Here is a 15,828-nt window from a genome sequence, read left to right as displayed (position 1 = left end):
TAGCACTACATGTGCCAGGAGAGATTGAAATGCATGTTATTGACATTCGTCCTCTGTGTACATCAAAGTGCAATACGTGCTGCTCTGTCCTGGAACAACTGCAATTTGCTGCACCTGACCACATAACTGGGCAGTATTCCAGTCTGCTTGACTTAGATGTCAAGAAAACAGAGCAATGCGTTATAATGGACAGACCTCTTTACCAGCAGTAGATTTAGCAGTAGACTTACCATCAGATCCATTTTCTAATCTGACTATGACTATGAAGCCATGATAAGCACAAAATACATGGCATAATTCGTAATCCGAAAGGTCAACTGCCTAACCAGTCCTAACCAAACAGTCCTTGTATGATGACTGGTACCAGAGGTATACACAGCCATTACCATGTAAAATTCAATACCAACAGTAACATTTCATTTAACCTACAGTGATATTATTTTAAGTTAGTTTGCTTAGTTTAGTGGCTATTAAGTATTTAATTGTGAATAATACTGCCCCCATTTTGTTCTATACACTCCCACTGATAGACGTTATCGCAGCAATGAACCCAGATTGTTTTTGAGCATCATTACCAGTGAATCGAAAACAAAGGGATTTCCTCTGCTGCACCCAACAGACATAGAACATGTTGTAACCGAGCACCAGATGGCAGTATAGAGGTAGCCTACTAATTTACTGTATTATGGAGGCCTTTATTGTAATGGCCAATGCTGCTCAGATGTCAAACCTATGAGGCGCGTTGGAGCTGGTCTGATAACTATAACTAATCACACCAGGAGAAAGGTCTTCCGATTCAGCCTGCCAGGCTAATACATATTTACTAATTGATTGGAACAGAATGTAACAGTTTGTAAGTGTAACATAATGGCCTTTTCTTCTGGCACGCACAAGAGCCCCTACATAGTTCCTAAATCAATATTCTAATTGTAGATATGGACATTGACATAAATCACACAAAATACGCAAATTAAATAACTGTTGTACTGCAGTTATTACAGCCTTACTACACAGCTATAAGACCAAGATAATGCAGGCTTAAAAGCCATGAATCCATAACACTATGCAATAGTCACAGAGGACATCAGATCAATATCAGGATCAGGATTCCAATTCACTAAGTACAGGTGGAATTATATAGCATTATAATGCATCCTGAATCAGGATTAATATCAATGTAGGCCAAGGATGAGCTATAACATACAGTAACTTGGAATATTAGAGCAGTAAAACATGATTGTGCTGTTTTCAGGTCAGTGCCCTGTTACTTGACAAATGAATGTCCCATGTAGGATATTAGTAGTGCTGGGGCCAATTGCTGGTGGACCATATAAAGTAAGTAGATACGATAGAAGGCTGGGACAAGAAAAAAAGTGATCTTTCATAGGTTTATAGGAGTGGCTCAGCCCAGATTACACGACTCAGCGGCATTCTGGGCGGTGCTTTCAGGCAGCTGTTGATTATCCATGTTATCGGGGAGGCAGTGAGTGAGATCATTGAAACAGCTCCCCTCTCACACACAGCGTTACTACCCCTAGAGGTGTGTACATTCTAAATCACCTGCGAACTGCAACAATAATGCAGCATGAGTCGCGCAACATGAATCGCCAGCAGGACGCCAAGGGAGTAATCTTGACCGGGTATTTTAGCAATAGTGAAGTTTCACCTCCCGCCTCAGTTGTCAATAATGCCGAAGAGATCGAGTCTTCATCGTTGAGGTGAGCGGATAGTCTGTTATTGAACATAGCGTACTGTATGTAACATTGCCGCTTGAATAGTAACGAGAGGTGCAGTTGCCTAGCATATTCTCTTTTTAGTCAGATATGGCTACCAGTTGTCCGGCTTGTAATCTGACCTCTAACAGAACACTCAGTAGCCTTCAAGCCACCGCTGACTTTTCCATGTGTTGATACATTGTTTTCTATGATGGATATTTGAAATCGAATGAGTTCATTGACTAAACTAGCAGTGACGATACACCCGAGCGTATGACAAGGCAAGCAGTTTAAATACCAAGAGTAGGCTAAACTAGGCTACGTCATTATGCCAAAATTCGACTGTCCATAACCCCACTTTTTATTAGACTACAGAAAACCTTAGAGCAAGTCCTTACAGGATATATAATGAACACAAATATAAACGCAACATGAAACAATTTCAACGATTTTACTGAGTTACTGTTCATATAAGGAAATCAGCTAATTGAAATAAATTCATTACGCCCTAATCTAAGGATTTCACATGACTGGGCAGGGGCAAAGCTATGGGTGGGCCTGGAAAGGCAGAGGCCCACCCACTTGGGAGAAAGACCCACCCACTGGGGAGCCAGGCCCAGCCAATCAGAATTAGTTTCCCCCCAGTATAGGGCTTTTTTACACACAGAAATACTCCGGGGTGGCTGGTCGCAGATGATCCCGTAGGTGAAGAAGCCAGATGTGGAGGTCCTGGGCTGGCGTGGTGACACGTGGTCTGCGGTTGTGAGGCCGGCTGGACATACTGACCAATTCCCAAAAACGATGTTGGAGGCAGCTTATGGTAGAGAAATTAACATGACATTCTCTGGCAAAAGCTCTGGTGGACATTCCTGCAGTCAGCATGCCAATTGCAAGCTTCCTCAAAACTTAAGACAACAGTGGCATTGTGTTGTGTGACAAAACGGCACATTTTAGAGTGCCTTTTATTGTCCCCAGCACAAGGTTTACCTGTGTAATGATCATGCTGTTTAATCAGCTTCTTAATATACCACACCTGTCAGGTGGATGGGTTACCTTGGCAAAAGAGAGATGCTCACTAACAGGGATGTAAACAAATTTGTGCACACAATTTGAGATAAGTAAGATTTTGTGCCCATGGAACATTTCTGGGATCTTTTATTTCAGCTCATGAAACATTGGACCAACACTTTACATATTGCATATTGAACATATTTTTGTTCAGTATATATAATTTTTGTTACACAAACATTGTTTGTTCTGCAAATGTTTAAATAACAATATCAAAACCCATGCAGAGGCTACAGAGGACATACACACACAAACCTAAACCACATTTTTTGTTGTTGCCCTTTTTCTCCCCAATTTCGTGGTATCCAATTGGTAGTTAGTCTTGTCTCATCGCTGCGTACTCGGGAGAGGCGAAGGTTGAGAGCCGTGCATCCGCCGAAAGAAAACCCAACCAAGCTACACTGCTTCTTGACACAATGCCCACTTAACCCAGCTGCACCATGTGTCAGAGGAAGCACCGTACACCTGGCAACCGTGTCAGTGTGCACTACGCCTAACCCTAACCCTAGTGTGCAATGGGACAAGGACATCTGGCTGGCTGTGGCAGAGCCTGGACTCGAACCCAAGGTCTCTAGTGGCACAGGTACCACTGCCCCACTCGGGAGGCCCTCCTAACCCTAATTCTAACTAGAGGTCGACCGATTATGATTTTTCAACGCCGATACCGATGCCAATTATTGGAGGACCAAAAAAGCTGCTACCGATTAATCGGCCGATTTAATAAATTATTTATTTATTTATTTATTTGTAATAATGACAACTACAACAATACTGAATGAACACTTATTTTAACTTAATATAATACATCAATAAAATCAATTTAGCCTCAAATAAATAATGAAACACGTTCAATTTGGTTTAAATAATGCAAAAACAAAGTGTTGGAGAAGTAAAAGTGCAATATGTGCCATGTAAAAAAAGCTAACATTTGAGTTCCTTGCTAAGAACATGAGAACATATGAAAGTTGGTGGTTCCTTTTAACATGAGACTTCAATATTCCAAGGTAAGAGCTTTTAGGTTGTAGTTAATATAGTATTTATAGGACTATTTCTCTCTATACCATTTGTATTTCATATAGCTTTGACTATTGGATGTTCTTATAGGCACTATAGTATTGCCAGTGTAACAGTATAGCTTCCGTCCCTCTCCTCGCACCTACCTGGGCTCGAACCAGTAACACATCGACAACAGCCACCCTCGAAGCAGCGTTACCCATCTCTCCACAAAAGCCACGGTCCTTGAAGAGCAAAGGGAATACCTACTCCAAGTCTCAGAGCGAGTGACGTTTGAAACGCTATTAGCGCACACCCAGCTAACTAGCTAGCCATTTCACATCGGTTACACCAGCCATTAGGCTGATAGGCTTGAAGTCATAAACAGAGCTGTGCTTGCAAAGAGCTGCTGGCAAAACACACGAAAGTGCTGTTCGAATGAATGCTTACGAGCCTGCTGCTGCCTACCATCGCTCAGTCAGACTGCTCTATCAAATCATAGACTTAATTATAACATAATAACACACAGAAATACGAGCCTTTGGTCATTAATATGGTCGAATCCGGAAACTATAATTTCAAAAACAAAACGTTTATTCTTTCAGTGAAATACGGAACCGTTCGGTATTTTATCTAACGGGTGGCATCCCTAAGTCTATATATTCTTGTTACATTGCACAACCTTCAATGTTATGTCATAATTACGTAAAATTCTGGCAAATTAGTTCGCAATGAGCCAGGCTGCCCAAACTGTTACATATACCCTGACTCTGCATGCAATGAACGCAAGAGAAATGACACAATTTCACCTGGTTAATATTGCCTGCTAACCTGGATTTATTTTAGCTAAATATGCAGGTTTAAAAATATATACTTTTGTGTATTGATTTTAAGAAAGGCACTGATGTTTATGGTTAGGTACATGTTGGAGCAACGACATTCCTTTTTCGCGAATGCGCACCGCATCGATTATATGAAACGCAGGACACGCTAGATAACTACACATGGTTGATGATATTACTAGTTTAACTAGTGATTATGATTGATTGATTGTTTTTTTATAAGAGAAATGTAATGCTAGATAGCCACTTAACTTGGCTTCTTACTGCATTCGCGTAACAGGCAGTCTCCTCGTGGAGTGCAATGTAAGGCAGGTGGTTAGAGCGTTGGACGAGTTAACCGTAAGGTTGCAAGATTGAATCCCCTAGTTGTCATTCTGCCCCTGAACAAGGCAGTTAACCCACCTAGGCCGTCATTGAAAATAATAATGGGTTCTTTAACTGACGTGCCTAGCTAAATAAAGGTGTAATAAAAAATACAAAAATAAAATACCAAAAAAAATTGGCCAAAACTGTGTCCAAAAATACCGATTTCCGATTGTTATGAAGACTTGAAATCGGCCCTAATTAATCGTCCATTCCGATTAATCGGTCGACCTCTAATATATACACACATACACACACACACTACCGTTAAAAAGTCTGGGGTCACTTAGAAATGTCCTTGTTTTCCATGAAAACACACATGAAATGAGTTGCAAAATGAACAGGAAATATAGTCAAGAGGTTGACAAGGTTATAAATAATGATTTTTACTTGAAATAATAGTGTCCTTAAAACTTTGCTTTCGTCAAAGAATCCTCCATTTGCAGCAATGACAGCCTTGCAGACCTTTGGTGTTCTAGTTGACAATTTGTTGAGGAAAGATGAGATTTCATCCCATGCTTCCTGAAGCACCTCCCACTAGTTGGATTGGCTTGATGGGCACTTCTTGCTCCCACAACAGCTCAATAGGGTTGAGATCTGGTGACTGTGCTGGTCACTCCATTATAGACAGAATACCAGCTGACTGCTTCTTCTCTAAATAGTTATTGCATAGTTTGGAGCTGTGCTTTGGGTCGTTGTCCTGTTGTAGGAGGAAATTGGCTCCAATTAACTGCCGTCCACAGGGTATGGCATGGCGTTGCAAAATGGAGTGATAAGTGTACACATGGAGTGTACAAATCTCCCACTTTACCAGCACCCCCAGAGCATCACATTGCCTCCACCATGCTTGACAGATGGTGTCAAGCACTCATCCAGCATCTTTTCATTTTTTCTGCATCTCCTGAATGTTCTTCTTTGTGATCCTCAAACTTACATTTGTCTGTCCATAACACTTTTTTCCAATCTGCCTCTGTCCAATGTCTGTGTTCTTTTGCCCATCTTAATATTTTCTTTTTATTGGCCAGTCTGAGATATGGATTTTTCTTTGCAACTCTGACTAGAAGGCCCGCATCCCGTAGTCACCTCTTCACTGTTGGTGTTGAGACTGGTGTTTTGCGGGTACTATTAAATGAAGCTTGCCAGTTGAGGACATGTGAGGTGTCTGTTTCTCAACCTAGACACTCTAATGTACTTGTAATCAAACTCAGAAATGCTGATGCTCCAGATACTCAACTAGTCTAAAGAAGGACAGTTTTATTGCTTCTTTAATTAGAACAACAGTTTTCAGGTGTGCTAACATAATTGCAAAAGGGTTTTGTCGTTGACACAACATTCCAGTTCTGGCATAGGAACGGTCTGGTGTTTTTTTGTGACCTATTTGTTGATAACACATTCATCTCATTCGATACTCTGAGGGTTCACCATAATATTCCCAGTACCCACTTTTTAGAATCCTGCAAACTAGCAGCTTTGCCAAAAAAACATTTTCCTTAATTTCCACTTGAGCCAACTAAGTGTCGTTGAGAGGTGCTTAGATCTTAACCCTTATCTGAAGGGCACAATCTCCAGATTATACGACATAATACAGAACATTAATCCGACTTCCATTGCAAATACAAAATCTGCATGGGAGCAAGACATACTGTAGGTGGCGAACTATAAGATTATATATGTCAAAAACTATTGAGCTTATCCACACATCATCATTTTGCATAAGGCATGGGCTTATTCAGTTTATACTTTTGCACCGTGTCCATCACTCAAATGACAGATTGGCAAAAATATACCCAAATGTTGACCCCAAGTGTTGGAGATGCCACTAGAGTCCAGCGACTGTGGGACATATGCTTTGTTTATGCCAATCTTTGAGTGGCCTCTGAGACCCCATTTTTGGGGTACTTCCCCTAGACCAGAATGTCCTCTTTCACTGGAAGTCTGCAAAGGCTTCCTCCTTAATGCTGTGGGTTAAGGAGGTGATGTCATCTCTGCACCTGGAGAAGGTTAGATACATTGTGCATGGGTCCCGACAAAAGTTTGACTTAACCTGGTCCCCATAAATAAACTCAGCAAAAAAAGAAACATCCCTTTTTCAGGACCCTGTCTTTCAAAGATAATTCGTAAAAATCCAAATAACTTCACAGATCTTCATTGTAAAGGGTTTAAACACTGTTTCCAATGCTTGTTCAATGAACCGTAAACAATTAATGAACATGCACCTGTGGACACTAACAGCTTACAGACAGTAGGCAATTAAGGTCACAGTTATGAAAACTTAGGACACTAAAGAGGCCTTTCTACTGACTCTGAAAAAACGTAAATGTGCCTTAGGCATGCTGCAAGGAGGCATGAGGACTGCAGATGAGGCCAGGGCAATAAATTGCAATGTCCGTACTGTGAGACGCCTAAGACAGAGCTACAGGGAGACAGGATGGATAGCTGATTGTCCTCGCAGTGGCAGACCATGTGTAACAACACCTGCACATGATCGGTACATCTGAACATGACACCTGCGGGACAGGTACAGGATGGCAACAACAACAGCCTGGGTTACACCAGGAACGCACAATCTCTCCATCAGTGCTCAGACTGTCCGCAATAGGCTGAGAGAGGCTGGACTGAGGGCATGTAGGCCTGTTGTAAGGCAGGTCCTCACCAGACATCACCGGCAACAATGTTGTCTATGGGCACAAACCCACCGTTGCTGGACCAGAAGGGACTGGCAAAAAGTGCTCTTCACCCTACGATGTTTAGCGGTTTTTTCTCACCATGGGTGATGGTTGGATTCGTCAAAGGAATGAGCGTTACATCGAGGCCTGCACTCTGGTCTGGGGCATTGTTGTGTCTTTGGCTATGCCGGATTAAGTGATATGACATGCTATTCTATAAAATAATTTATCCGTAATTAATATCACCTGATTGAGCTAATCATGTAAATGTAATTAACTAGAGAGTCGGGGCACCACGAAAGGGTGAGCTGTTATCTTCCGAATAAACTCTTAAAGACCTAGTAATATTTTACATCAATATCAGTCAATATTAATCACCTTAATTCAGTCTCAACCAAGAATTTACAACTTTCAGATATCTTCACGAACCCTGGCTAACAAGTTAAATCAGCAATACAATATTGGGTTTAATTATTTATTTACTAAATACCTAACTAGTCACACGGAATTACACATACACATAATTCATCATAACTTGATTACAAATTACGTCATAAAGGAAAACGTCCCTAGCGGGCGGAACAGATATGACAGCTTTTTACACAAAAGAAAAGGGTCTGGGTTTGAGTGAAAGAGCGGGAAGACTGAGGAACAAAGGGCGACGCTATCGTAAATACAGTATATTATGCATTCTAAATTACCGCCCATTTGGAAAAGGAAAATGCAATAAATATTTACTCTGAGGTTGGTGGTAGATGGAAGGCCGTGTTGCCAAACCGAGTCCGTTGTCCTTTGAAGAATGTCTCTGGTGGTCAATTGAATACGTTGTAGTAACGTCGTTGTGTGATAGACGGGATACTCTGTCTGTTCCTTCCTAACCCTCGTTTTCAGCTGCTGTTGCTAACTCAACGGCTAGGAGGTATCACTTCTGTAGTGAATAAGAATTCAAAGTTCATACCATTCGCAACCAAAGCTCACGCTGATGTTGGCTTCGTTCTGTAGTTATTATCTGGACCATTCTGACATCGGACCGTCGTCCTCACATCCTCGGAACGGGAGGTTATATTGTCGTCAAGGCTTTATATAGGAAGGAAGAGGAGGGCGTGTTTGAAAAGTTTTATAGCCCATGTCCATTCACAGGGGCGGGCCACTGATTGAGCAGAGCCCTATCTTATGGGCCACTGATTGAGCAGAGCCCTATCTTGTGAAAACCCAAATCTCACATTTTAGAAGCTAAAATCATATTTCATCCCATCACGAATAATGTCATATTCAAACATTTAAATTGAACAACAATTCCATGTGAATCCGATAACTCTGATGTGTAGACTTTACACTGTAGAGTTTATGTCATCTTATCATTGATGAGAATGTCTCAGATGACAACCAAACTGACATCATATTCATTAAGTACCACCGCATATGTTCAATTGGTCAGATTACCAGAATATAGTTCATTTCCCCCGACCTTATGATGTTCCCAGAATCTCTATGTTAACCAAGGTGTTTGCAAATGTAACATCAGTAGGGTAGAGAGAGGAAAAAGGGGGAAGTGGTATTTATGACTGTCATAAACCTAACCCCAGGCCAACGTCATGACAGCATCATCGGACTGAGCTTGTTGTTATTGCAGGCAATCTCAACGCTGTGCGTTACAGGGAAGACAGCCTCCTCCCTCATGTGGTACCCTTCCTGCAGGCTCATCCTGACATGACCCTCCAGCATGACAATGCCACCAGCCATACTGCTCGTCCTGTGCGTGATTTCCTGCAAGACAGGAATGGCAGTGTTCTGCCATGGCCAGCGAAGAGCCTGGATCTCAATCCCATTGAGCACGCCTGGGGAGTGTTGGATCGGAGAATGAGGGTTAGAGCCATTCCCCCTAGAAATGTGCCTTGGTGGAAGAGTGGGGTAACATCTCAGCAAGAACTGGCAAATCTGGTGTAGTCCATGAGGAGGAGATGCACTGCAGTACTTAATGCAGCTGGTGGCCATACCAGAGACTGTTACTTTTGATTTTGACCCCCCTTTGTTCAGGGACACATTATTCAATTTCTGTTAGTCACATGTCTGTGGAACTTGTTCAGTTTATGTCTCAGTTGTTGAATCTAGTTATGTTCATATAAATGTTCATACAAATATGTACACAAATATTTACACACAGTTTGCTGAAAATAAATGCAGTTGACATTTCTTTTTTTGCTGAGTTTATGTGTGCCATTTAGAGGGTGAATGGGCTAGACAAAATATTTAAGGGGTGTCTTAATGTTTTGTACACTCAGTGTATGGTCCTCTAACTGATATGATGCCACGACTAAATCTATGTCCTACACAGAATGGGGATAAAGTGAGCAGGAATAAATCTTAATTCAAGATTCTCCTACCAGAAATAAATCCCTTGTTATGAGTGACAGCCTTTCACTAAAACCACATATGCAGATTTAAAACCCAGGCATTTTGACTTGTCTGAGAGCTCAGGAGAGATATCGATGTTATGATGGACTTGGTCATCAAATCAGCCGTCAGAGAGAGCCCCTGTCATGCTGCAGAGATAAACGCTGATCACCTTTACACCCCCTCCTATGCCTGTGAAGATAAATGGCCTACTGTCCAGCATTACTCTTGCTTATATCCGTTTTGGTAATGCTGTCAGAGCAGATCCATTTCTATTCTCATTTAAAATTGCTCTTGCCAGTAGCTGGAGAGGGGCCAAATGAGGTTCCACTACACGCACCCATCTTCTGGATCTAATGTCCTGACAACATGTCAGATTTAGAGATGGTAAAAACCTACTCCGTGGCAGCTCTTCCCCTCTCTCAATGGTCTGGTGAATTCAGACGGAAACATATATTTTAGAGAGGTGAAGGGGAAAAGTGTACCCTAACACATTCATAACATGTCGATGACATTGCTAAAGTAGACAAATACACTGAACAAAAATATAAATGCAACATGAAATAATGTCTTAGATTTGACTGAGTTACAGTTCATATACTGTAAGGAAATCAGTGAATTGAAATGAATTCATTAGGCCCTAATCTATGGATTTCACATGAGTGGGAATACAGATATGCATCTGTTGGTCACAGATACCTTAGATAGGGGCGTGAATAAGAAAACCAGTCAGTATTGTGTACAGATCCTTGCAACACAGGGCCATGCATTATCATGCTGAAACATGAGGCCATGCATTATCATGCTGAAACGAGGCGATGGAGCGGCAATGGGCCTCAGGATCTTGTCACGGTATCTCTGTCCATTCAAATTGCCATTTATAAAATGCAATTGTGTTTGTTGTCTGTAGCTTATGTCTTCCCATACCATAATCCCACCACCACCTTGGGGCGTTCTGTTCACATCAGCAAACCGCTCGCCTACACGACCATGTTCAGGGACAAATTATTCAATTTCTGTTAGTCACATGTCTGTGGATCTTGTTCAGTTTATGTCTCAGTTGTTGAATCTTGTTATGTTCATACAAATATTTACACATGCTACGTTTGCTGAAAATAAACGCAGTTGAGAGGAGGTTTCTTTTTTTGCTGAATTTACAATGTGGAGAGCCTGTCTTACTTAGTGTAACTTTGTATAGTTTGGTAAGCAGTCATGTCTGTCTAGTGGCCATTTGTGCTGATAAGAATTTTTATTGAACTTTTTTTTCTGCATTTCGTTTCTATTACTTTTTGTTTCTGTTTTTCTTTCCTATTTAGCTTACTTTTATAGATGCCTTGGCGGGTGGGTGGTTTGGAGGGAGGGAGTGAAGGGTTGGAGGGAGGGAGGTGATGGATGGATGGATGGGAGAATGAGGGTTTGGGGTTGTACTGTTTTTGTTGTTATATCTGAAAATCTATAAATAAAGTTAAAAAAATAAAACTTTAAGGCTACCCAATCTCTCAATGTCTCACTTCCAAAGCAATTTGAGCTACTACGTAGTTATACATGTTGTTATTTGCCAGAATGTTAATTTCTATGCTACAGGGACCAATGGCCCTCCCTCTGCCACAGCAGGAGCAATCAATGCTGCCTCTGAACCACTCGCCCCATTCATAGCCTCTGAAATAGTGATATAGGAGCATCTGAATCTCGATTGGCTTACACCCTCGTCTGATTGTCTTAAACCTTGTGTAGTCACGTGTAACATTCTGTATACTCCCCTTGTCCTAAGGGTAAAAAATGACACGCCTTTACTAAACCCCTAAAATATAGCAGCTTGATTGAATTTTAAACCCCTATTTTGCATGAAGAAATAACATGTCATTCATCACAAACTTTGTGAATATATTGGTCTTCCCTCTTCACAATGCAGAAAGACTGCATTTAATCAGTGGACATCACTCGTTTTTATTGCAACACACCTGTCATGATAGTTTTCTTTACTAAAGTACAGCTCATCACTAAGCTAAGGAACCTGGGACTAAACACCTCCCTCTGCAACTGGATCCGGAACTTCCTGACGGGCCTCCCCAGGTGGTGAGGGTAGGTAGCAACACATCTGCTACTCTGATCCTCAACACTGGAGCTCCCCAGGGGTGCGTGCTCAGTCCCCTCCTGTACTCCCTATTCACCCACGACTGCATGGCCAGGCACGACTCCATCACCATCATTAAGTTTGCAGAAGACACAACAGTGGTAGGTTTGATCACCGACAACGACGAGACAGCCTAAAGGGAGGTGGTCAGAGACCTGGCCGTGTGGTGCCAGAATAACAACCTATCCCTCAACATAACCAAGACTAAGGAGATGATTGTGGACTACAGGAAAAGGAGCACTGAGCACACGCCCATTCTCATCGTTGGGGCTATAGTGAAGCAGGTTGAGAACTTCAGGTTCCTTGGTATCCACATCAACAACAAACTAGAATGGTCCAAACACACCAAGACAGTCGTGAAGAGGGAACGACAAAGCCTATTCCCCCTCAGGAAACTAAAAAGATTTGGCATGGGTCCTGAGATCCTCAAAAGGTTCTACAGCTGCAACATCGAGAGCATCCTGACCGGTTGCATCACTGCCTGGTACGGCAATTGCTCAGCCTCCGACCCCAAGGCACTTCAGAGGGTAGTGCGTACGGCCCAATACATCACAGGGGCAAAGCTGCCTGCCATCCAGGACCTCTACACCAGGCGTGTCAGAGGAAGGCCCTAAAAATTGTCAAAGACCCCAGCCACCCCAGTCATAGACTGTTCTCTCTACTACCGCATGGTAAGCGGTACCGTAGTGCCAAGTCTAGGACAAAAAGGCTTCTGAACAGTTTTTACCCCCAAGCCTGAACAGGTAACCTAATGGTTACCCGGACTATTTGCCATGTGTGCCCCCCAACCCCTTTTTTACGCTGCTGCTACTTTATCATATATTTATAGTCACTTTAACTATACATTCATGTACATACTACCTCAATTGGCCCGACCAACCAGTGCTCCCGCACATTGTCTAACCGGGCTATCTGCATTGTGTCCCACCACCCGCCAACCCCTCCTTTTACGCTACTGCTACTCTCTGTTTATCATATATGCATAGTCACTTTAACCATATCTAGATGTACATACTACCTCAATAAGCCTGACTAACCGGTGTCTGTATATAGCCTTGCTACTGTTATTTTCAAATGTCTTTTTACTGTTGTTTTATTTCTTTACTTACACACATACATTTTTTTGCACTGTTGGTTAGAGCCTGTAAGTAAGCATTTCACTGTAAGGTCTACACCTGTTGTATTTGGCGCATGTGACAAACTTTTGATTTGATTTGGTTTATTATTATTATTATTATTATTATTGCTAAAGGTACTGCATAGGTGTAAACATAATTGGTTTAGCAAGATATAGCACTTGTATAGCCTAAGAAAGTAGCAGAAATGTGCAGAATATAGTTTTGAATGCATTTTATTGAAGGGAAACAATAACAGTCTTGAACTTTTTTGGCAACATAGTGATATATTCTTATACTGTACAATGAGGAATTCAACTACAAAATACTAGACTTCTCCTATTTTTTTTAACCATTGCCCTCACCCACAAGGTGTATAAACAACAACAATGAATAGGAATAAGATAATAGATACAAAACAAAAACATGAAGAACATAAATCAATCAACTCTAATTAGCACATGTAGGACAGTATGCAAGTGTGTGTGCATGGACTTTGCAGATGCATTTCTCACATGTGCAGCATATAGTATTTGTTTTACAGTCCTTCCTTGGGTGGCAAAATTGGCATCTCCTCCTCTTGCCTGCCCCAGCTCCAGCCTCAGTTGGATCAGGACAAGATTCAGCCCCCTGAACAGCTTTCACAAGTGCTGCAGAGGCTGCTTTGCAGAGAAGGTGCTCCTTCTTTGAATGTGTGGGGTTACAAGTGTCTTTCTCAGCTGCTCCAGGAACACCCTCCTCTTGTTCCGTTTATCAGGCATCCAGGTAGGGTTGATCTTGTTCCATATTATGAAGGCATTGTATGAGGACACATCAATGATGCTGTGGAAGATGACCAGGGGCCAGCGGGCAGTCATCCTCCTGCAGCTGTAAGTTCCAATCACTTTGTCCAGGTTGTCCGTGCCTCCTTTGTTGTGGTTGTAGTCCATGATTATGGCTGGTTTCCTTCCCTCACGATCACTGATCTCAACCGTTTTGTGCAGTGTGCTTAGGAGAACCACATTATTGTTCATCTTTGGAGGTAAGAAACTAGAGTGGTGGTGGGGGTGAAGGCAAACTTTGATGAGAAAGGCCCCTCTCCCCCTTGCGGGGAATGCAGGGGGAGCTCAGACTTGTTATTTCTAACTGCCAACCATGGTGATCTTCCTCTTCAGGAGCTGCTGGCTGAGTTCAAAAGAGGTGAAGAAATTGTCAGACGTGACATTGTGCCCCCTCAGTCCATCTGTCACATCAAGCACAACCCGCATCCCCTGTTTTTTCTCCGGGCCTCCACTGGTCGGCTTCCCTGTGTAGACTTGCATCTTCCAAGCGTAGCTGAATTGTGTGTTACAGGCCACACATATCTTGATGCCATACTTTGCTGGCTTGCTGGGCATATACTGCCGGAAAGGACAGCGACCTTTTGACAAAAGAGATTACTATCAGTAATTAGTATCAGGGTCTCAGAAAACAATCACATAAATCAATGACATTACAGCAATACAAAATAAAATGAACAGTGGAAATCCCTTCTATTACAGATATGAAAATAAAAATGTACTTCTGAATGGAACCAGTTGCTCATCCACTGTTACTTCAGGGCCAGGATTGTAGAGGTATGGCAGATGCTCCACCCACTTCTCATACACCTATCTTATGGCCACCAGTTTGTCTCTCACACGTCTTGCAGGTCTTGACTCACGGTTATCAAATTGTAGCATTGTTGAGAAAGTGTGAAAGACTTTCAGTGGCATCGAAAATGCCCTTCCACTCTTTGCATCCCAGAGACTACATGTAGCCTCACCTCGGGACCTATACTCACCCGCTAAGATTAACAGCCCTATGTAGGGGTCATCTGTATGAAATGTTGTGCTGCCATCCTGCCCTGGTTATCATACGGTGACAAGGACCATGTTATTTTGCTGTTCTTTGACAAAAATGTCTCTTTCAGCTTGGGGGATTTCTTCTTCATCTGAAGATTATGCATCGTGCTCTGGGTTGTATTCCTCCCCATCTTCTTCTTCAGATACCTCCTCTACTAAATCATTGTTCTCTTGTTCCTCCTAGACATCTGAAAAAATCAGATCTACTACCTGTTGGGCACTGAAACATGCACTCATGGCTTCACCAAAGAGAGAAATGGGGGGACTGTTATCTGCAGCACCTTTTATAGCCTCTGCATTCCCCATTAGTAAACAATGCTTTCAAGAAATGTTTATTATATGAAATGTAGTTTATTTTGTCTGTGAACTCGAGCCATGTGTGGGGTCATGGAGGGGAGATGCTGCACATGCACAATAAAGTTTTAGTGTTGTTCAATCAGTAGCACACAATCTCTCTGTGTGTGTGTAAATTATTTTATAACTGCCGGGTCAAAAATTACCCTAAGACAATCTTTGTACCCTGCTGGTGTATAGCTTTCATGGAAATATGAACAAAGGCGATGTTTCACTTTTTCTAATTTTGGGGTCACTCTAGGAAAAGTAATCCAATTTCAAGGTGAAAAAATATAATTTAGGGGGTTTTCTCTGCTGTTAAACTTAGTGGCGGGTCATTTTT

At 42.1% G+C, this 15,828-nt stretch overlaps 1 protein-coding gene across 2 annotated transcripts in view; it reads left to right on the top strand.

The window, feature by feature from the left end:
* The first annotated feature begins 1,433 nt into the window (after nucleotides 1-1,433).
* The window catches only part of LOC109900695 (rho GTPase-activating protein 18), a 41,466-nt gene continuing 27,071 nt past the window's right edge, over nucleotides 1,434-15,828 (top strand). Inside the window, exon 1 of one of the 2 annotated variants that reach the window (XM_020496441.2) lies at nucleotides 1,434-1,718. In XM_020496441.2, the coding sequence (XP_020352030.1) occupies nucleotides 1,579-1,718 (140 nt within the window). In that variant the 5' untranslated portion in view covers nucleotides 1,434-1,578. The remainder of the gene's footprint in view (nucleotides 1,719-15,828) is intronic. The other variant, XM_031837100.1, reaches the window with a different exon arrangement.

The sequence above is a fragment of the Oncorhynchus kisutch genome, linkage group LG12, assembly GCF_002021735.2.
Source record: "Oncorhynchus kisutch isolate 150728-3 linkage group LG12, Okis_V2, whole genome shotgun sequence".
In the NCBI taxonomy this organism is placed as follows: Eukaryota; Metazoa; Chordata; class Actinopteri; order Salmoniformes; family Salmonidae; genus Oncorhynchus; species Oncorhynchus kisutch.
The sequence above is the reverse complement of the archived record's forward strand: the minus strand, read 5'-3'. Positions and strand labels throughout refer to the sequence as shown.